This window comes from Dipodomys ordii, unplaced genomic scaffold (assembly GCF_000151885.1).
Source record: "Dipodomys ordii isolate 6190 unplaced genomic scaffold, Dord_2.0 Scaffold106, whole genome shotgun sequence".
Classification (NCBI taxonomy): Eukaryota; Metazoa; Chordata; class Mammalia; order Rodentia; family Heteromyidae; genus Dipodomys; species Dipodomys ordii.
In genome coordinates this window covers 7,696,914-7,719,601 of record NW_012267322.1, presented here as the reverse complement: position 1 = coordinate 7,719,601, position 22,688 = coordinate 7,696,914, and the positions used below count along the sequence as shown (strand labels likewise).

Here is a 22,688-nt window from a genome sequence, read left to right as displayed (position 1 = left end):
AGAAAGAAAGAAAGAAAGAAAGAAAGAAAGAAAGAAAGAAAGAAAGAAAGAAAGAAAGAAAGAAAGAAAGAAAGAAAGAAAGAAAGAAAGAAAAGAAAGAAAGAAAAAAGGAAGGAAGGAAGGAAGGAAGGAAGGAAGGAAGGAAGGAAGGAAGGAAGGAAGGAAGGAAAGAAAGACTCCTTGCTTAGAGAAACTGAAGAATTCCTGCTGCTCCTGAGCACAGTTCTTTCTGCCTTTGTTTAACTATCAGCCAGAAAAGGTGAGAGCAGGGTTTACAAAGTGGCCTGTACCTGTATGGAAGGAATTCCAGAAGGTTTCAGTAGTTCCCTAATAAGAGCAGGTACTAGGGCTGGGAAAGTGGCTCAGTGGTAGAGTGCTTGCCTTGCATGCCTGAGGCCCTGGGTTCGATTCCTCAGCACCACATAAGCAAAAAAAGAAAAAAAAAAGCCGGAAGTGGTGCTGTGGCTCAAGTGGTAGAGCGCTAGCCTTGAGCTGAAGAGCTGAGGGACAGCACCCAGACCCAGAGTTCAGGCCCCACAACCTGACCCCCCCCAAAAAAAAGAGCAGGTACTAATGAACCTCAAATAAGAGGATGCAGTGCGCTCCACAAATATTCCTTTAGGGTGCAGAAGAAAAGGGAACCTTAGTACACTGTGGGTAGGAATGTAAACTAGTGCAACCACTATGGAAATCATTATGGAGGTTCATCAAAAATAATGGTACCTTGAATGTACAGGGAGTACTAAGTGAGGGAGTACTATATGTATGTGTGTATGTATGTATATGTGCATGTATGTAGAAGAAACCTACTAAATACTGTTTTTAAAAGGAAGGAGGGAGGTTATAAGACTTAAAATACAATGTATGCATCTGGAATTTTCATATGAACCCTCAACTACTATTAATGAATCCTAATTTCAAAAAAGAACGAAACTTTAAAAATACATGTGTATCAGTGTTCTTTTTGCAATTTGCTGTATTTTAAGGAGCTTCCCAAGTTTAAGAAACTCAGAATGAGAGTTTTCCCGTCTGTCAGCCAGTCCTCTATCCTGCCCTCCTTCTTACTTACTTGCTTGCTTCCTTCCTTCCTCTCTCTCTCTCTCTCTCCCTTCCCCCCTCTCCCCACATACACTCAGTATCTAACAGACTTCAATATTCAGGGAAAGGGAACAAATGATACTTTTGGCAAGAGCTAGCAGAATATGTGAAGAAGTTCTATGGCAATAAAAAATAAATGGAATAATAAAGTACGTGAAGACTCATCAAGTATCAAGCTATAAAATTTCTGGGAAAATCCATTGCTCTTGTGGCACAGATTAAGAAAATAAGATACAGAAACTCAGGTTTGCCAAGGTCACTCAAGGACCCAACCCAGGTTCTGGCATCAGCCCAGGACCTGGGTGACTTGCTTCCTTACAGAGCTCTGCATAGCACTCTGCGGCACTATTGCAAGACAAACTGCCCAGGTGCATCCTTGAGCCCCAGATTTCAGAAAATTTTGTGATTACATGAGAGATGGTGGTTTCTAAAGAACCACTTCTAGCTTGCTAATTTTTGTTACCAATGTATTTTAAACAACAGATGTATTTCTTGCCAGGTTGATTGTAAATAGAATTCTTTTCAACAAAATCTATTTTAAATTCAGTAGGAAAGCTGTTATGCGAAAGAATACTAAAGTTAAACATTATCTCAAGATTTCTTTTATAAATTCAGACATTCAGAGATTGGATTTGCTTGGTAAAGCAGGGTCCATTATATTACAACTCATATTTTAAAGGGAGATATTAAAATCTTAATTTTCATGTAAACTTAATAAAATGGTTATAATAAGGGTGATTTACAGAGAGGCTAAAGTTACATATGGCAGGTAAAGAGTACATTTCTCTTTTTTGGTCGACCAGGGGGCCTGAACTTGGGGTCTGGCACAGTGCCTGAGCTTTTTTGCTCAAGGCTAGTGCTCTACCACTTTGAGCCACAGCACCATTTCCAGTTTTTGGTAGTTAACTGGAGGTAAGAGCCTCAACGACTTTCCTGTCCAGGCTGGCTTTGAACCATAATCCTCAGATCTCATCCTCCTGAACAGCTAGGAATACAGGCGTGAGCGACCAGGGCCCAGCTAAGAGTACATTTCTTTTGGACAATGTCATCCCTTTCCCTGCTGTCTCATGTACACTTTTTGCCGTACAGATTTAGTATTTCTTCTTTAGCTGAAAATACTAACGTATTTAAAGTGATGGTTAAAAATAAAGGACTCCTCGATAAAAGAACAAGATTACTAAAATTACCCAAATGATTTAAACAAGGAAAGAAAAAACTATTTATTTCATTTGGCACCAGAATTTCACATTCACTAATATACATAAAATATAGGTTTCTGAAATTTTTCTAGGAAGGTGACTTTTAGATAAGACAGGGTTTTATTTTCTCATTAATTTGTATTACCAAACAAAATATGGTATTCTTTAAAGTGATAAGTAAAATCTGGCACCAATCCATAATCAGATTATATTCAAATTTTAACAAAAAAGTAAGAGGGGCTGGGAAGTTGGCTCAGTGGCAGAGTGCTTGCCTCGCATGCATGAGGCCCTAGGTTCGATTCCTCAGCACCACATAAGCAGAAAAAGCCGAAAGTGGCATTGTGGTAGGGCACTAGGTTTGAGCTAAAGAGCTGAGGGATAGTGCCAGAGTTCAGCCCCATGACTGACAAAAATAAAAACAAAAAACTAAGATTAAAATTATGAGAGGCTGGGAAGGTAGCTCAGTGGTAGAGTGCTTGCCTTGCATGCATGAGGCCTTGGGTTCAACTTCTCAGCACCACATAAGCAGAAAAAGCGGAAGTGGTGCTGCGGCTCAAATGGTAGAGCACTAGCCTTGAGCTGAAGAGCTGAGGGACAGCGCCCAGGCCCAGAGTTCAGGCCCTATAACCACCACAACACCCCCACCAACAAATTTATATGAGAAATAGCAACAAATGAAATAGAAGTACAAAAGTGATGACCCAGGGGATAATGGTCCTACAGGAAGAAAGGGAAGAAAGCCCTGGCCTTTCCTCACCCACCAAAGACAGGACATGTAACTACAGCAGGGAAGCTCAGAACTCCATACAAAATACTGTCAGATTTTCATCCCTCTATTGTGCCCTTCTCATCTCTCAAACAAGGTCCCAGCAATCACAATTCTGAAAAAATTTAATTTAAAGCTGATTTTAAAATCTGCTTTCCCTGTTCTGCTCTCTCTACCAGCCTTTCTGTAGGACCACAACAAAAATGGTTTTTAAAAACAATAGTTCCAGCTGGGTGCTGGTGGCTCATGCCTATAATCCTAGCTACTCAGGAGGCTGAGATCTGAGGATTGTGTTTCAAGACCAGCCGGGGCAGGAAGGTCTGTGAGACTCTTATCTCCAATTAACCACCAGAAAACCAGAAGCTGTGCTATAGCTCAAGTGGTAGAGCATTCACTTTGAGCCCCCAGGCCCAGAGTTCAAGCCCCACTACTGACAAAAAACAAACGAAAACAATGGTTCCAGCTATTGCCAGTGACTTATGACTACAGTCCTTGCTACTCAGGAGGCTGAGAACTAGGGGATAGAAGTGTGAAGCCAGGCAGAGTCCACCTCTAATTAAACCAGCAACATGACAGACTGGAGGTATGTCTCAAGTAGTAGAGCATCAGCAGAGAGCAAGAAAGCCAAATGAGAACTCAACTTCAGTACTGACACCAAAACCAAACAACAATAACAGTAAAAACAACAACAACAAATCCAATCCTCTACCAAACTACTGAGAAGACCAAGTATTTCCATTCTACTACTTTGCCATTTTACAACCTTTGGCAATGCAATACAGAGGTCTAACAAATCCCCAAATCCCCACAGTGACCCTAAACACTGAAGATGTAATGAGGATGGGGTCCACATTATATCCGCTTAGGGTATTTCACAAAACAAGCACAGGTAAAGTGCTCAATTAAAGTGACTGGCAGGTAAGTTACAGAAAGCTGCTCTCAAGTTTACACAACTTGAGAGCAAAAGTGTTTACACAACTATATACTGGGCATTGATTCACTTCACAATCACTACAGTGCTACTTGGCAAATTATCATTTAGAATTTAACCCAGCAATGTGCTCCTGTAAAGCTACCTATATATTAGTAAAACAGTGAATTTAAAGTGTACTAAGTGAATATATGATACACTTCTGAGGTGCACCATAAAGATCCTTATATATGGATTCTAAAAGCAAGAGAAAATTAAGTTTCATAGAATGTACATTGAAGTTGGCATTAGAATAAATGGATTCAAGTATCTGAACATAAGTCATTTGTGTTCATGTCTCACTTTCCTCATCTATAAAATGGGAAAATGCCTCCAGACCCACATGAAACAAAAACACATGTAACCTCAACTGCCTGAAAAAGAAGAGTGTTCTTCAAACCAAAACTATTTCAAATGATTTCTAAAATACAGGCCATACATTTTAATACATTTTCAACTATGCAGACTGATTTAGACATTTCCAAAGATATACATTATTCTGTCTCTCTACTTTCTCATGGCATCTGTTGTTAATAGCAGCTAAGGAAAAGTAAAATCTGATGCCATTAACAACAAACCTAAAATCCCAACATTCATTTAATAGTGGGGAGGAGAGATAGGGAAGTAAATGTAAAGGTAAACAAAATGAGAGGAGCTGGGAAGAAAGGCAAAGGAAATCAAGTTAATGAATAAACACAAGGACATCTTTAATCTCTCCTGGCTCCTACTGATGGTAGATGTTGTATTTAATAGTCTGAGAAACCAAATTTAAGGCCTCTTTTGACATAGTCCATCCATAAATTATTAACACTTGCAGAAGCAATAATAGCACATCCACTCCCGGCAATCAGAGAAGATAATAATGATTAACAAAGATGGGATTATTAATCCTCCACATCCCTTTCCTGTGTCGCCTTCTTTTTCATTCTGCTTTGGGTCTGACTGCTTTTTAGGTGGTGTATTTGAACTATGGCTTCAATATCAAGCTTCAATACCTCCACAGTGAAAAAATAATAACTGACAAATTGTAAGTTTTGTTTATGTGCCTTTTAAGCATCACTGTGACCTTGATAAAGACGAGATCAAAACAAAGGTGGTAATGAATTGTTTATGGATTTAAATACTTCAAAGACAAACTGCTTTATAGTCTGATATTACAATTTAAAGAAAAAACAAAAACAAAACTCAGTGTTAGTCACAGGTAGACTGAGTCCAAGTCACCAGAGTATCCAGAAAGACGTCTGTGCTCGTGGAATCCAATAGGTCTCAAACTGGAGCACTTGGTAAAACACATGTTTGGCCTCACCCCAGGAAAAATTGTAAGTCTAGCCCGAGGCCTGAGAATGTATTTCTAACAAGTTTCCAGGTAATACTGGGGTGCTGCTAGTCTAGGCACACTTTGTAACCACCAGCTAAAAACTCATTTCTAGTTGTCAAATATGCTTGGACATGAGTGGAATGCAGAAAGAAATGAAAACTAATCTGAAGTAGAAAATTAATACAGAAAACAGACATGAGGCCTGTAATTCAATTCCCCTACTAGCACTCAATGAAAAACATAGCCACCTGAAGGGGTCTGTCAAGTATCTGCAGCTTCAAGAAAATACTAACATCAATAGTTAACAAATGGTGCATACAAAGTGGAAAGGTAAACTAATTCACAATTTCATTCTCAAAAGATGAAAGACAATGCACTGTACTCATAACCTGCCTTCTGGAATTGAAGCCCCTTTGGTACAACTAAATATGTACCTATACATATACATATATATGTAAATAACTTTAAAAAAATAGGAAAACCAGTTTCCAGGCCCCATTGCCTATTCTTCTGGAGCAGCCTTTATTTTCTTTGTTAAATCTTTGTTGCCTTACCTTAAAAAAAAAAAAAAGCAAACCAAAAAACATGAGAGATACTAATACCGGTCATCATTCCCATCTCTCTCTTTCATGTTGTTTTCAAGCTTGTTTGCAGGTTTTTTGTTGCTGTTGTTGTTGCTGTGTCAGTAGTACTAGGGTTTGAAATCAGGCCCTTGTACTTGTTAAATAGGCTCTCTACAACCTAAGCTATTCTGCCCAGCCTTTTGGGGTTGGATGTTTTTTGAGACGGTGTCTCACTTTATGCCCAGGCTGGTCTGGAGCAGGCTCCTGAAATGCGTGCTTCCCTTCATTGCTGGAATAACACCATGTCCAGCAATTGGTTGAGATGGAGTCACAGAAACTTTTTGCCTGGACTGTCCTTGAACTGCAATCTTCCATCACTGCCTCCCAAATAGCTAGGATTATAGGTCTGTGTTGTTTTTTGTTGTTTGTTTTTGGCAAACCAGGGTTTGACCTCAGGAACTCATGCTTACTAGGAGCTACTCTATTGCTGAGCCACACCTCCAACCTAGATTTTCTACTTCCTTAAGTATCTGGTCTAAACAGTTCAACATTCCCAAAATGGTGGCTGCTCCAACTTTGAGAAGCAATATGGCAGTCTAGAAAGTACACTATAAGCTGGCACTTGTGGCTCATGCTTATGAGCTACTCAAGAAGCTAAGATCTGAGATTTGTGGTTTGAAGGCAGCCCAGGTAAACAAACCCAGAAAATCCTATTTCCAGTTAACCACCAAAAACCTGGAAGTAGAGGTATGATTCAAGTGGTAGAGCACCAGCCTTGACCAAAAAAGGTAAGTGAGAACTCAAGGCCGTGAGTTTAAGTCCCAGTTAAAAAAACAAAAACAAAACAAAAAAACCACATGCACAGCAAAGGAAAAGAAAGAAATAACAAAGGGGAAGAAAAGAGAAAGTTCACTGTAGAGCCATTTTCCAAATCTTTAGTTCTCATTCAAACTATCAAATTTCCCAGTTTGTTTTCTTGTCAGCTCACTCAGCCTCAACTCAAAAGGTAAGCCAGACCCTCTGTCCCAGTCAAGGGGTGCTCAGGTTATGATAGAAGAGGGTAGTTCTTTGCACCTGATTACTTTTTCTTCATCCACTTTCGAGCCCCCACCCAGCAACCTCCATAAGCAGGACTGCACACTAGCCCCCCCAGTTAAGATTCAAATCTCGACTAAAAGTAATACCTGGTGAATGCCAAGGGTCACTTACATGGAATGCTTAACAGTGACCACTCTTCCACACTCATCACCACCCCTTTTCAGTTCTCTGCTTAGCTCTCTCTTCATAGTTCTACATGCTTTATCTTTATTTATAAGAGCCAGCTAGTCAATTTGCATGATGACAGGTGTTAATGTTCTGGCAAATCCCAACTCCTCAGTTTGATACTCTCTCCTAGAAGTGAATCATCATGCTCTACATAAATTCTTTCCTACATTCTAATGTACACAGAGTTGAGAGCTCTGACTGTGCCTTTAAAAACCAAATACACATAATACCCTTAGACAGCCAAATCATATTATATGATACAAGATTTCAACATTCCGGCATGCTGCCAGAGCTTAATGGCCAGTTAGACACTAAGTAAGGAAATGGGTCTGCATTAAACCTACAAATAAGTCAACAATCAATAGAGTTAGTATTACAGTAAAAATTTGATGTGCCCTTTAAATTGCTTCTAGCATCATCCTTCTAACCCTAGCTCAGCTTCTTCAGAAACAAAACAAAGATGATCAAGCAAGTTGAACCCAACCTATTTTCACAAGAACAAAGCCGTGGCATTTAGAAACTAAAAACTGCTTAGGATTTCACAGAAATCCTGTACTGTGTACCTGTAGGGCAGCAAACCTGAGAAATAATAGGCTAAGCTTTGGACAGTAAATTAAACTGACAGCTCAGCAAGCAGAAAACTATGGCAAGAAAGCAAGTACCTGGAGGATAAACGGATGAAGCAGCTTTGGTGTTCCAATAAAACTCACCTCCCAGCAAGTGCAGCAGGAGTTTGTATCAAGGCTTAGAAAATGTGCTCTAGCTTTCCCCTCAATCAACATTATTTTACTATGAAGCTTATGTAAATACTAGCAATGTCTACCACGTTTATTCCAAAGATGGAGAATGTTCCTACCTCTGGCACTGTGGATTTTTTACTCTTTATTTTGTTCTAAATATACAATCAATTAAGTTATGCTACTATTTCATACTTCCTTTCCTCTTTTAAATATATCTTGAAAATTCATTCCTTTATAAAACCATCTTATCTTAGTCTACAAATAAAATTTAAAACCTGGGGGCTAAGAGCATAGTACTGAACTCAAACCATCAAAACGGAGATGAAACCTAGTATCTAGCTTCTGTACACCTCAGGTTCCTTATCTGTGAAATAAGGTTACCATAAATATCTGCCTCACATTACTTACTGGGAAGGTTAAATGAGGAAGAGCAAAAAGTGCTTAGTATAGCATCTAGACATAATAACTGATCAATAAACCTCATCTATGCCTCCTTGATGTTAGCTGGTGTTAAACATAACACAGGAATTTAAACTTGCCTTTGAATTACATTTCCCTACTCATGAGAATAAGGAGAGCTGAGCACCAGTGGCCTGCAATCCCAGCTACTCAGGAAACTGAAATCTGAGGATCATAGTTCAAAGCCAGCCCTGGCAGTTCACACGACTTTTTCCCCCAAATAACCATTAAATAGCCAGAAGTGTAGCTTTGACTCATGAGCAAAAAAACTAGCAAAAAACTCAGGGATGGTGTCCAGGCCCTGAATTCAAACCCCAGGAACAGCATTAAATGAATAAATAAATGTAAAAAAAAGAGAGCAAGGAGGGAGGCATGCAGGTAAACATTAATACTTAAACTCACACTGTACAAAGTACAGACAAAGGAATACCAGTCTGTCAATGGTTTACTTCTAGTCTGCAGCAGGTAAGTATAAAAACTGAGGATAAACAGAAATGTATAGCAGTCTGACAAAGTAATTTTATAATCTAATTTTGTTGTTGTTGTTGTTGTTTTTGGGTCCGGTAGTGGGGCCTGTACTCTGGGCCTGGGCGCTGTCCCTCAGCTCTTCAGCTCAAGGCCAGCGCTCTACCACTTGAGCCACAGCACCACTTCCAGCTTTTTTCTTTTTGCTTATGTGGTGCTGAGGAATCGAACCCAGGGCCTCATGCGTACAAGGCAAGCGCTCTACCACTGAGCCATCTTCCCAGACCTAATCTAATTTTTTATATGTTTCTTTTTTTCTTTTGGTCAGTCTTAAAATTTGAACTCTGGGCCTTGGTCACTTTCCCTCAGCTCTATCAGCTCAAGGTGAGCATTCTACCACTTGAGCTACAGCGCCATTTCCCATTTTCTGAGTGGTTTATTGGAAATTAAAGTCTCATGAAGTTTCCTGTCCAGGCTGGCTTTTAATTGTAGTCCTCAGATCTCACCCTCCTGAGTAGCTAGGATTACAGGTGTAAGCCACCAATGCCCAGCTCAATTTATATTTTGCATGTCTTTTATTTCCCTTTTCCTAGTTTTGTTGTTGATGTTTGTATTTTACAAAGTGTATCTCAGTTGGGCACGGGTAGCTCACACATATAAACCTAGCTTCCCAGGAGGCTGAGATCTGAGGATCACAATTTGAAGCTACGCAGGCAGGAAAGTTCGTGAGACTCTTATCTCCAATTAACCACCATAAAACTGGAAGTAGTGCTGTGGCTCAAGTGGTAGAGCACTAGCCTTGAGCTGGAGAGCTCAGGACAGTGCCCAGGCCCAGAGTTCAAGCCCCATGACCAACCAAAAAAAAAAGTATTTCTCCATCTAAGACAAACCAGCTTAAGTAGCACTAACTCAGTAAAAAGCAGCTTTTGACTAAATACCACCACCATATTTCCCCAGTACTAAAACATCTGGAGCTGTTCAGGACCTCATCACAGGATCACTGTCAATGTCAATAAACTTCCAAGGATCCACCAGGCTCTGCTCAGTCTGTCCTGCTGGGACAGACTGACATACACTGAGTCAGAACCTTACAGGAAAGGAGAGAATACACCCAGAGACTATCACATCACTGTATTTTGACTCAGTGAGCAAATCAATCTATCATAACCTTTCATGGCTGTTTCTACCTATGCAACAGCATTTTAGAAAGACAAGGGAGGAATGGAGGAAACTCTCCTCTACATCCTTTTGTTGATGCAAAGAAAAAAAAATTAGGCATGAGAAATAAAATTCAGCCAGCAAATCTACATACCTGTTTACATTCTACTAGCCTGAGTCTCCCCTCTGCTTTATAAATGAAATAACCAGTCCTGCTAGTTAGAAGACAAGAGTTCTTTCTGAGCAATGGTCTTAGCAGCTGTGTCACACCCAGTCCTGCTCAGCAAGCAGCCTCTGCTGCAGGGCTTCAGGGCTGCCGTTTTCTGAAAAGCACAGGCAGAATTTTGCTGATAGCAACTTGGCCTCATAGCCACTCCACAGTGAGAAGCAGGATCTGGCCCTTTCGTACTCCAGGATGATTAAAGTGGCACGTGCACCACTGCTGATCTTGTGATCATGGCAGACCAGAGGCTGTCAGAATCAAGGTCCTTCATCATAGTGTGGGTACCATTCAACCTCTCCATATCCAAAGAAAGCAAAATGCCCAGGGTAAACTTATAGATAGGTCTTGTCACCAAAGGATGCTGCCCCTTTACTTCCCCAGCTTCTTTTTCAGGTCCTCATCAAACAAACAACAAAACAAAAGCAAGTAAAACTGTCTAAGTCCCTTGCTCCAATTCTTTGCATACTGTGTATTTGTAGGGGAGACGCTTGAAACGTGGGCCCCAAGTTTTATAACTAAGAAGCTATACTTTGCAACTATCCCTCAAACAAAGGAACCATACCAGACTGCAGTCCTAGAGAGCTCTGGATCGAACACTCAAACCGGAAATAAGAGATCACAAGGTACTGCGGCAAGCAGATCAAAGTGGTCAAGGGCTGCCATCTGATAATGCCATCTACAGTAATGCATTCAATATTCGACAAGGTTTTATCCACCATTTAAATCACATTTGCTCAAGTATCAAACAGTTCAGCAGATTTAAAAAAAAAAAAAAAAGGCTCATCTCTGGTTCCTGAAACCAAGCAATTTAAAGATGCCCAGACTGAAGATGACAATATATGTTTCTCATCTCCAGAGTGCTGGGACATCAATAGATATTGGCAGGTTAAGGAGGGAGGGAGGGAGGGAGGGAGGGAGGGGATGACTCAACTCCAGTTCAAAGGCACAACGCCAATAACTGACAGACTCTACTAAAATGTTAGATAAATATTTTAGTTATAGCTTGCTCCAAAATACTCTTATAGAACCATATCAATTTTTTCTGCTTCAAGTTGGTAACTGATATTCTCTTGCTCAATACAGGATATAAGAAACCTCTCAGAAGACCAAAAAAAAAAAGGCTCCTGTCATTTCCTGCTTGCTCAGAACGCATTCAGCATCCATTTACTTGCCTGTTCCGAAAGCCTTACATTGGGAAGTGTGAGTGGATAAATAAAATGACTGGCATCTTATATCCCTGGTTTACAGAAATGCAGTTTGTTACAATTTCCAAAAACCCAGTCTTATTTCAAAGTTATCTGTTTTAATTCCATTCACGGAATACTTTCATGTAATTGCATGCCACCAAGCCACAATTCCTACCTTTTCTCTTATCACAAACAGGCAGAAAAAAAAAACTAAATTATGTCAGTTCTTACCACAGCAATCAGCATTAAGCAGCCTAATTAAGAACACAAAAGAGACAATACATTAGGCTGCTTGGATGAAGACAGTATTTTATTTTTTCCTGGTTTTTATCAGCCCAGAGACTTATGCTGGGTTGGGAATGAAAAAGAACAGCAAATGTTTCTATTCAGGTTAGTGTGGACACCACTTTGTTCACCCAGGAACAAGTCCTATATAATTATTATCCCTGAACTATAACAGGTGATACAGACAGGCACATCTTTTTCACACACAGTTCAGCGACATCCAAATCAGCGTAAGAAGAACCTACTGTTCCAAAGAATTACTCTCTAACCAAAAGACCTTGGGTCCAGTGATTAGCAGATTCATTTGCAAGTGAGCTCAATGGCATTAACTATAGGCTGTGTTAAATCCGGGATAGACAGCTGTTACAAGCTGCAAAAGGTTAAGAGGCAAATACCCATTCAAGTCCTGTACAAACTTAAAAGGTTACCATGAACCTACCCTAGCTAGCTCTCTTAGAGGGATATAATAAAAAAATTACATATATATTACATAATACACATAATATAGTTATATTATAATAATAAAAAGGATTATAAAAAAGCAGATTAATAAATGCAAATGCTTACCTAGAAACTCTCATATCATAGATTACATGGAACACTCTCATATTTTTATATTATGTAAAAACATCTATGATAGAGCAGTTCAGGGTCCATAGCCAATCAATTCAAAATTTCTAATCATCCAATTTAGGCTACATGACCATTCAATGCAGAGATGCCTGCTCAAGCACATTAAGTGCAGAAGATGGAAGATAGGTTTATTTTGCTAGCATGAACCCTTCTCAGAATTGTTATACAAAGGCACCACTGGCTCACACCCATAATCCTAGCTATTCAGGAGGCTGAGCTCTGAGGATTTCAATTCAAAGCCAGCTCAGGCTGGTAATCTCCAAGTAACCAGCAAGAAACGCTGGGCTGGAGGCATGGCTCAAGTGGTACAACACCAGCTGTGAGTGGAAAAAGATCAGTGAGAGTGAAAGGTCCTGAGTTCAAGCACCAGTCTCAGTACAAAAAAAAAGAAAAAAAGAAGAAAAGTAGTCCTAGAAAGCCAGGCGAGGGAGTGGTAGCACATGCTAGCACTCAGAAAATTTAACACAGGAACCAAGTTTGAGGTCAGTTTCAACTACACAGTGAGACTGTGCTTTAAAAAAGGAAATGTCCTAGAATTAAGATACTGTCCATTCAGACTGCACCTTCCTTCAACTGATTCAAACTAGGGAATACTTTTCCTCAGTATTAATATTTAATAGTAATATTCCTAAAGAAGCTTCTTAATAGCACACTATTTATTCTAGGCTACTCTACCCCTCTTCCCAACAAACTGCCACAGTTCCCTGCCAACATCTTACCCCTATATACAAATTCATAATTGGTGAGCGGCACCTCTAACTTTCCTTTTCATTGGTCTATGTACTGCACTTGGGCAGTAGTACCATAATTCTCAAGATAGAAAATCAAAACGTGGCTAGAAATAACTATTTTGTCATAAGGGATTACAACACTATTAATTCATTTTTTTAATTTTTTATCATCTTGAAGTGGTTGTATAAGGAAGTTCCCATTCTACAAAACATTATATGAACATAAAGTATCTGATAACATTGTCACCCATCACTCCTATTAATTCATTTTTATATTTAGTCCTTTAGTTTTTTTTTCTCTCACTATTTAAAACATAAATTAAAGGCTAGGCACCAGTGGCTCATGCCTGTAATTCTAGCCACTCAGGAGGCTGAGATATAAGGACTGCAGTTCAAAGACAGCCCAGGCAGAAAGTTTGTGAGATTCTTATCTCCAGTTAACTACCAAAAAAGCCAGAAATAGGGCTGTGTCCCAAAGCACTAGCCTTGAGCAAAAAGCTTAGGGACAGTGCTGAGGCCCTGAGTTCAAGCCCCAGAACCAGCACAAAAATAAGTAAGTAAAATGAAATGAGTGGTGTGAACATGCTCTACATTTCCAAGAACAGAAAAATAAAAGAATCCTGGGGCTGGGAAGATGGCTCAGTGGTAGAGTGCTTGCCTTGCATGCTTGAGGCCCTGGGTTCGATTCCTCAGCACCACATAAGCAGAAAAAAAAGCCAGAAGTGGCGCTGTGGCTCAAGTGGTAGAGCGCTAGCCTTGAGCTGAAAAGCTTAAGAAGAGTTCAGACCCCATGACCGGAACCAAAACAAAACAAAAAGAAAAATAAATAAAAGAATCCTGTATAGCACCAAATCATCTCTGGCTACTCAGAAAAATGAGGAAAAGGAGAAGAGAGAAGAGGAAAAAGGAGGGGAAAGGGAAGAAAAGGGGAAAAGGGGAAGGTGAAATGTAAGGGAAACTGTGGGGGGAGGAAGGGGATAATGAATGTTTTATTAATGATATAGCATGGTAAGCAAAACAGGCTTTTAACAGGTTTTAAGTATCACTGCACCATTAAACTTACATATATCAAGTTCCTTAACTTTAATTTTCTAATGGCTATTTATCCTTTGTTTAAGAATTCTTTTTGCCTTTACTCATGTAAAACAGAGCTTTGGACATAGAGTACAAGCTGCACCAAGTACCGCCGCCGCCACACACAACACACACACACACACACACACACACAACACACACACACACACACACCCTATAGAGTACAAGCTGCACCAAGTACCGCCGCTGCCACACACACACAACACACAACACACACACAACACACACACACACCCTATAGAGTACAAGCTGCACCAAGTACCGCCACACACACACAACACACACACACACACAACACACACACACACACACCCTATAGAGTACAAGCTGCACCAAGTACCACCGCCACCACACACAACACACACACACACACACACACACCTAGCATATTATATTTGGAGGCTATAGGGAATGGAGATCAGAGAAGAGTATCGAAAAAGTTAAAGCTAAGCAAAGTCTAACATCCTAGACCGAAATTAAGGTTTGGATATTCCAAAGGGGCTAAAGAAAAGTAGTGCGCAAAAGCCTAAAGTATAAAAGAAAAAAAGAAATGCTTCAAGCAAGAAAACACACATACACACAACTCTTCCTACCTTGGGAAAGTATGTTATTTAGTCTTACCTATAATTATTCTATGCATTTAATACTCTATAAAACATAGTTTAATATGCATTAATACTATGCATTTAATACTATGCAAAAAGCAGGTTATTTCTAACTGAAAAGCATCTCTATAATAATCTCTCAAATATTCTGCAGATTGTTGAACTGTTTTAAGAATGTAGCTACTCCTAAACTCTAGAATCAGACATGGTTATCAACTCCATTTCCCAAAGGCCTAAAGAGAATGCTGAGGATTACAGAGACCCAATCTTTGGTTGGGGCCTGAGGTCACTGGATCAACTAGCAAAACCTATCTTATCCCAACATTCACAGTCCATACAGTTAAAATGGTGTCACTCTGAAGATGTTTCGATAAGTTATAGCAGAGTTTTAAATTTTCTGGCTCTGTAAGTATAATAGGTTAAAGTGTGTTTCCTCAAAAAGTATAATCAAGCCCTAATCCCTGGTACTTGTAAAGGGGATCTTATTTGAAAATGGGGCCTTGCAAATGTAACTAAGCTAGGGATCTTGAGATCATCCTGTACTTCAGGAAGACTGGTAGCCTAAACAAGGGAAAAGAAAGGTAGATTTGACACAGGAACAATTTGTGAAGCTAAGGAAGAAGCTGGAATTATGCCGACATGAGCCAAGGAACACCAAAAGCTACCAAAAGCCAGGAGAAGGCTTCTCTCCAAGAACTGTTGGAGTGGTACTGCCAACAGCTTGGTTTAAAATTTTTAGACTCTCATACTGTGAGAGAATAAATGTCTGTTGTCTTAGGCCATCAAATCTCTGGTAATTTATTGCAGCATCCCAAAGAATGTAATGAAGTAAGTTCAGCAATAATATCAGTGCTCTGGTCCAGTGCCATTTGGAAATATTATAGTTTAATGTTAGGAAGCTGCAGCTGCCATTTTTATAGCTTACTTAAGCTATTTCTACACAGCCTTCTTGAAATATACAGATAATCTAGTGAAAAGACACAAAACACAAATGTATTGGGTAAATTTACACTGTTATTATATAACATTCTTGACATGGGAAGTCTATTCAGGTCATTATAAAGATGTATAATTCTCAATATTTTTTTCCTCCAAAGGCAAAAGTGAGCAGGTAAATCTTTGTAAGAGGACTCCCACCAAGTACCACAAGGTCACTTTGAACAAATTGTCCTCTATCACACAAGCAAATAGGCCTTCTTTATGATCATTTCCAAAATATAAAATCAATATACACTTTTCAAAAATTCTACTAGTATCATCCAAATGTATATTTAAATGGGTTTTGAAAACATTACTGCTGCTGGGCACAGCAACTTTTAAAAATTGCATTCTTAATGCATGCAAACACCATTGATTAGGACAAACAAATAGTAACAACAAAAGCCCATATTAACTTCAAAGTACATTAGAAAAACAAAAAAATATAATCAATGCTTACTAAATATAAAAGGACAATCTATACATGTCAAAAAGCCTTTCCAAGCTTATAAGTAACACAAATGCTGACCAGTAGTAAATCCTGAACAACATCTGTCAAAGGAAGCATCAGTAGTTCTTTCATGTTCAGTACTTTAATGATCTTATAAACTGACACATTTCACTGATATTCAGCATGTGGGATTAGTGTATTTTCATCTAAAAAAAAAGAGATTGATTGAAAAACAAAAGTTCATACACAAAAGTCCATCAAATGTTAATTCATTAAAGCCTCTAAAATAAAAAAGGACATTTAGATGGTATGTAGCTTTTTTAAAGACAAGCAACTGAAAATGTCCAATTTTACTCTTCTTGAAAAACCAAAAGTATTTTGAAAAGAATTAAAAGGAAGACTATTCAGTGCTAAGGATGATTTGAGCCAACCTGATTCTCTTACATGTGGCTACTATACTTCAAGCTAGACATGCTAGTATTACTGGATACTTACACAGTTTAAATACTGATCAAGTACACTACAATATTTTAAAGCCTTTATTAATAATTTTTTTTTTGTTGGTTGTGGGGCTTGAACTTTGGGCTAGGGCGCTATCCTCTTCAGCTCAAGGCAAGCATTCTACCGCTTGAGCCACAGCACCACTTCTGGTTTTCTAGTGGCTAACTGGAGATAAGAGTCTCACAGACTTTTCTGCCTGGGCTGGCTTTGAACCATGATCCTCAAATCTCAGCCTCCTGAGTAGCTAGGATTACAGGTGTGAGCACTGGTACCTGGCTCTATTAATAAATTTTAGTTAGCTTTATTCAAGTCAAAAGCTTGAACTTTTATACTACAGCTATAATTTTAAGTATTTTATCTTTTAAGTCAAAATTAGCACTTGGAATGACAGAAGCAGGAGGATCTTTATTCAAGGCCAGCCTGAGCAATTAAGAGACCTTGTCTCAGTAAGACAAAATATAAACAAACAAAAACTCTAGCAAATATAGACCACATTTTCAGGTCTAGTTAATAATTGTAGTTAACCAACTTCTCTTGGATAAATCATTTTGCATTTTGAAAGATACTCAGGCAAAGTCCAAGTAAGAGGTGAAATTTTGAAATGGCATCTTTAGTCTTGAAGTTTAAAAATTTTTCTACACAGGACCAAAACTCAGAACCATATTTATTCCAAATTAAGAAATTCTCTTTGATGTGACTGAATGTACATTGCTAGAAAGCCATCTAATGGGGGGGAGGGGAAAGGGAGGGCACGGATGGTAAGGGGAAACAAAGGAGGAGGCAAGAATGCTTGATAAGAAATGTACTCATTACCTTGCTCATGTAATTGTAATCCCTTTGTACGGTATTTTCACAATTAAAAAAATCTTATTAATAATAAAAAAAAGAAAAAGAAAGTCATCTAATGAGTCTAAGGAAGGTGTTCTTGCTTTAAACAAAACAAAGAGATGACCATTATGACTTAATACATACATAAACCTGTGAATATCTCAAGGTTAACAAATTCGAAGATACTGTATCAGCAGAAATGCATGAAGTACATCAATGTTGCTGAGTATTCCAAACAGGTATACCAAGAATGCCAAGGAAAATCTAAAACACCAGTTAGTTTTTCAAATAAACAACTTCTTGGGCATTTTCAACATTAAACACACTCAAATAAGCCCCAAGTGGTGGTAGTATGTGCTGCAGCCTCTGCCCCACCCCCATGAGACAGAATGATCTTGATTTTGAGGCCATCCTGGGCTATACAAGTGTAATTCTATCTCAAAAAACCAACCAACCACTCAGCCAGTGACAGTATCCCCTAAAATACATGCTGATTTTTCTAATTCTTTGAGGCTCTGTCCCATTAAATTCTAGCTTATCACTGTTGTATTTGTTAACAGAGCATCAAGCAATTGCACTGGGGGGGGAGACTGACTAAATCTTTTCTTTTAAACATTTAGTATGCATGCTATTTAAAGATTATGGAAATGAGAAGGCATCTGTAAATTGACAGGCAAATATGACTTAACATATAAAAACTGGGGAAGGAAAAAACCTGAGCAAGGAAAATAGATACTACTAATTTCCACGCTTTGGGAAAATCCACTAGAAAATAATATCTATAATCTTAACTCTAAATTCAAAGTACAGGTTTCCAGGTTAAAGGGATGGCTCAAGTGATAAAGTGCCAATCTGGCAAGCATGAGGCTCTGCGTTCAAACCCCAGAACCACCCAAAAAAAAAAAAAAGTATAGGTTTCCAAATCAGAATGAGTATAATAGAAACAAAGGCATTAGATTGTCCATAATGGTTAGTGAGAAGGATCATGGGAAAGAGTATTCATTCAAATTACACTTCAAACAGGGTGTGGTGGTAAGCATGTGTAGTTCTAGCTACTCAGGAGTCTAAGGCAGGCAGATTGCTTTGAGCCCAGGAGTTTGAGGCAGATTGGGAAACACAGCAAGATTCTTCTCCTCCAAAGAGTACATCAATGAGGAAAAAAAAAATAATAATGCCTTATATTCCTAACATTCTAATATAAATACAATGCTCTAATTCCTCAAAACTAAATGGAAATCAAGTATGGTAGCATATGGCTATAATTCCTGCTATTTGAAAGGCAGAAAGAAATAAGAGGATCCGGGTTCAAAATCTTACCTCAGAAAACAAGGTAGGAATAGTGGCATTCTATATCCATTACCTGGGAGGCTAAAGGGAGTCAAGAGGTTGGCTGGGCAAAAGCAGAGAATCCAAAGCCCAGTACCCAGTGCCATTAGAACAAACAAAATTAAATGGACCAAGAGTTTTTCCAGCTTCTGGCGAGACTAAAACAGCTATCATATACTAGTAGAATATTTGGTTAAGTGAGACTAGAGTGTTCTATAAGCCCATTTCCTGGTGCCACTAATGCAACCAAATGCTTTCTGCTTCCTGGAAATCACTGAGTAGATTTCAGCAAATTGTGCTCAAGTTTCTTCCAACTCTTTGCCAATCAATACAAGCAAGATGTAAAAAAGAAATAAGACAAATAGTAAAATCATTTGAGCTCTAGTAAAGACAACAAAAGAAACTTACTTACAATTAATATCTGTACCTTGGATTGGACCCAATAAGTAAGAGGAATCTGTTCTTTTTTTTTTTGGAGGGGGGGGGTCCAGTCGTGGGGCCTGAACTCTGGGCCTGGGCGCTGTCCTTCAGCTCTTCAGCTCAGGGCTAGCACTCTACCACTTGAGCCACAGCACCACTTCCAGCTTTTTTCTTTTTGCTTATGTGGTGCTGAGGAATTGAACCCAGGGCCTCAGGCATGCAAGGCAAGCACTCTACCACTGAGCCACCATCCCAGCCCCAGGAATCTGTTCTTGTACTTAAAATTATCTAAAAGGTACAGCCACACAAAGCACTCTGAAACTACCCCAATGATCCTCCCCACCCATACTTCCAAACTGAGATCTCCTATTCTTCTAATATCTAGAGCTGAAGAAAAGTAACAAAGAAAACTAGAATCCCAGCATTACTTGGTGTACAAAGCCTACAACCTTCAGCCTTTGTTATGTGCTTAGAGCTCTACCTGCACCAGGCAGTTCCTTACCTGAATGTCTGTGTCCTTCACAGGCTCAAGAGGCTCAAAGGTAGTAGCTGCACTTAGACTTTCCAATCTCTGGGAGATATGGGATATGTCAAGTCCTCGAGACCCAAGAAGAACTGACCTGTAGGGAACATAGGATAGGAAGACAAAAGTGAGGGGAAAGGTGGGATAAAGTCCATCTAGTAGTTTCATTTCAAAGTTTTCTATCTTGGAATGGTCCCAAGAGAGGGTATAACATGGTGGTAGTGAAAATTCACTGCAAAACTTCCTATCTAGGGCTGGGAAGGTGGCTCAGTGGTATAGTGCTTGCCTTGCATGCATGAGGCCCTGGGTTTGATTCCTCAGTACCACATAAACAGGCAAAGTCAGAAGTGGCACTGTGGCTCAAGTGGTAAAGCACTAGCCTTGAGCTAAAGAGCTGAGGGACAGCACCCAGGCCAAGAATTTAGGCCCCACAACCAAAAACAAAAACAAAACAAAAAAAAAACCTTCCTATCTACTGTTCAGATACTTTTATATTGCTGTTTCATACTTTCCATCTAACAACTGGAGTAACAGACACCACACTGAGAAAGGATTTCCCATTAGTAGCTGTATCACACTGCATTTGGTAGTAAAAGAGTTCCAAGTTGTAATCATCCCTGAAATGGAGGGCCTCGTCTAGAATAAAATAATTACAGAACCATAGGCTAAGTAGCTTCAAGTACTTTATAATAAAGAAACCATGAGCTAATTGTAATTATTCATCTCCAGTTTCTTTTTTAGCAGTACTGAGATTTGAGCCTAAGGCCCATCCCAAGCTTGCCAAGTAACCACAGTTATACCACTTGAGCCATTCCTCTGGCCTTCACTCTTCCCATTTTATAGATGAGAGAAGCAGGGTGAAAAAAGGTCAACCAATTCATCCAGATACAGATACAGATAGTAGCAGAGCCAAGTCACTTAGTCCTAGAATACAAATTCTTTTTTTATGTCAAAAAATTATCTTTATAATTTAGATGGGGGGAGGGAGTGGAGGGGGTTGTAGCTGAGGAGGTTGGAGGGAAGGGATGGTAGGGGAAAAACAAAGGAGGAGGCAACAATGATGGATAAGAAATGTACTCATGGGCTGGGAAGGTGGCTCAGTGGTAGAGTGCTTGCCTGCAATGCATGAGGCCCTGGGTTCGATTCCTCAGCACCACATAAGCAAAAAAAAAAAAGCCGGAAGTAGCACTGTGGCTCAAGTGGTAGAGTGCTAGCCTTGAGCTGAAGAGCTGAGGGACAGTGCCCAGGCCCAGAGTTCAGGCCCCACAACCGGACCCAAAAAAAAAAAAAAAAGAAATGTATTCATTACCTTGCTCATGTAACTGTAACCCCTCTGTACAGTATTTTCATGATTAAAAAAAAAACTTAATTAAATAGAATACAAATTCTTAACTGCCACCCAGTATTTATAGCTTTTAGAAAAGGCATATACAGAAAAGCACAAAACTTCAGAAGCTTCAGGAGTAAACAAGTCCAAACTTCATTCATTAGAAACTAAAGGTTCAGGGTAGTTAACAATTTTCTCAAGGGCAGTTAAACCAAAATCAAAGGATGGTTCTCCATAAATTCTCTTCAAAAGCCATTAAATATTTTGGCAAGGCTCCAGTAGCCCATGCATACAATCCTACACCTATATCTAAATCTATATATCATATCTGAGGATATGATTCCAAGCCAGCCTGGCAGGAAAGTCTGTGAGACTCTTATATCCCATTAACCAGGGGGAAAAAAAAAAGGTGGCTTAAGGGGTAATGTTCTAGCCTTCAGTGAAAAGGAGAAGTAACAACAATACCCAGGCTTTGAGTTCAAGTCCAAATATTAGCAGCATTCAAAAGGAGGCAGGGGGGAGAAGAAGAGAGGGAAAAGGAGAAAGGGAAAGGAGAGAGGGGAAGAGAGAAAAAGGGAGAGAGAAACAAACCTGAGGAAGTTCAATTTTAAAAAATTTCTTTTGAACCAGGTGTACCTTGAGTTCAAGTTCCAGGACTAGTACACACAAAAAAATTCTTTTTAAGACAGTCTTTTTGTGTAGTACGGGCTGACCTCTAATTTGAGATGCTCCTGCCTCAGCCTCTTACTTAAGTGCTGGGGTTACAGACATGTCACCACCTATATCTGGCTAGTTAATTTGTATGTATGTGTAGTAGTGAGGTTTGACTCACAACCAGGCAGGATCTCTACCACTTGAGCTACATCCCAGCCCTGAACTGTTGTGTTTTATTGTTTGTCTGTTTTTATTTTTTTGTCAGTTGTGGGGCTTGAACTCTAGGCCTGGGCGCTGTTCCTGAGCACTTCAGCTCAAGGTGAGCGCTCTTCCACTTGAGCCACAGCACCACTCCTGTTTTCTGGTAGTGAATTGGAAATAAGAGTCTCATGGACTTTCCTGCCTGGGCTGGCTTTGAACCGTGATCCTCGGATGTCAGCCTCCTTGAGTAGCTAGGATTACAGGCATTAGCCACCAGCGCCTAGCCCTAGATTCTTTTTGAATTATGATTTAATATTTCTAAAAACTCACTAACAAAGTGTGTTTTGAATTATGATTTAATATTTTTTAAAACTCACTAACAAAGTGTGTGTTTACTATGAGTAACAGAAGAGTCTAGAACATTTGGCGGCACATGGAACACCTTTTGAGTATGACCCAAGACTTTCTTCCTGAAATAACAGCCTTCTAGAAGAGAAAGGATTTCCTATTATCAGCTATACCTGTAAATAATATAGGAATGGGGCTGAGAAGGTGGCTCAGTGGTAGAGCGCTTGCCTTGCATGCATGAGGCCCTGGGTTCAATTCCTCAGCACCACATAATAATAATTAATAAAGAAAGAAAGAATATAGCAATTAACTCAGGCTCGCCCAGAAGGTTCCTCCTGCAGATTTCTGCCTCCATTAAGTCAACTATGAT

General features: G+C 39.4%; 1 protein-coding gene across 1 annotated transcript in view; it reads right to left on the bottom strand.

Annotated features, from left to right (window-relative positions):
* Positions 1 to 22,688, bottom strand: part of Nup93 (nucleoporin 93kDa) — a 112,136-nt gene that overhangs the window by 65,945 nt on the left and 23,503 nt on the right. Inside the window, exon 3 of the mRNA XM_013027991.1 lies at positions 19,768 to 19,885. Coding sequence (XP_012883445.1) covers positions 19,768 to 19,885 — 118 coding nt within the window. The remainder of the gene's footprint in view (positions 1 to 19,767; positions 19,886 to 22,688) is intronic.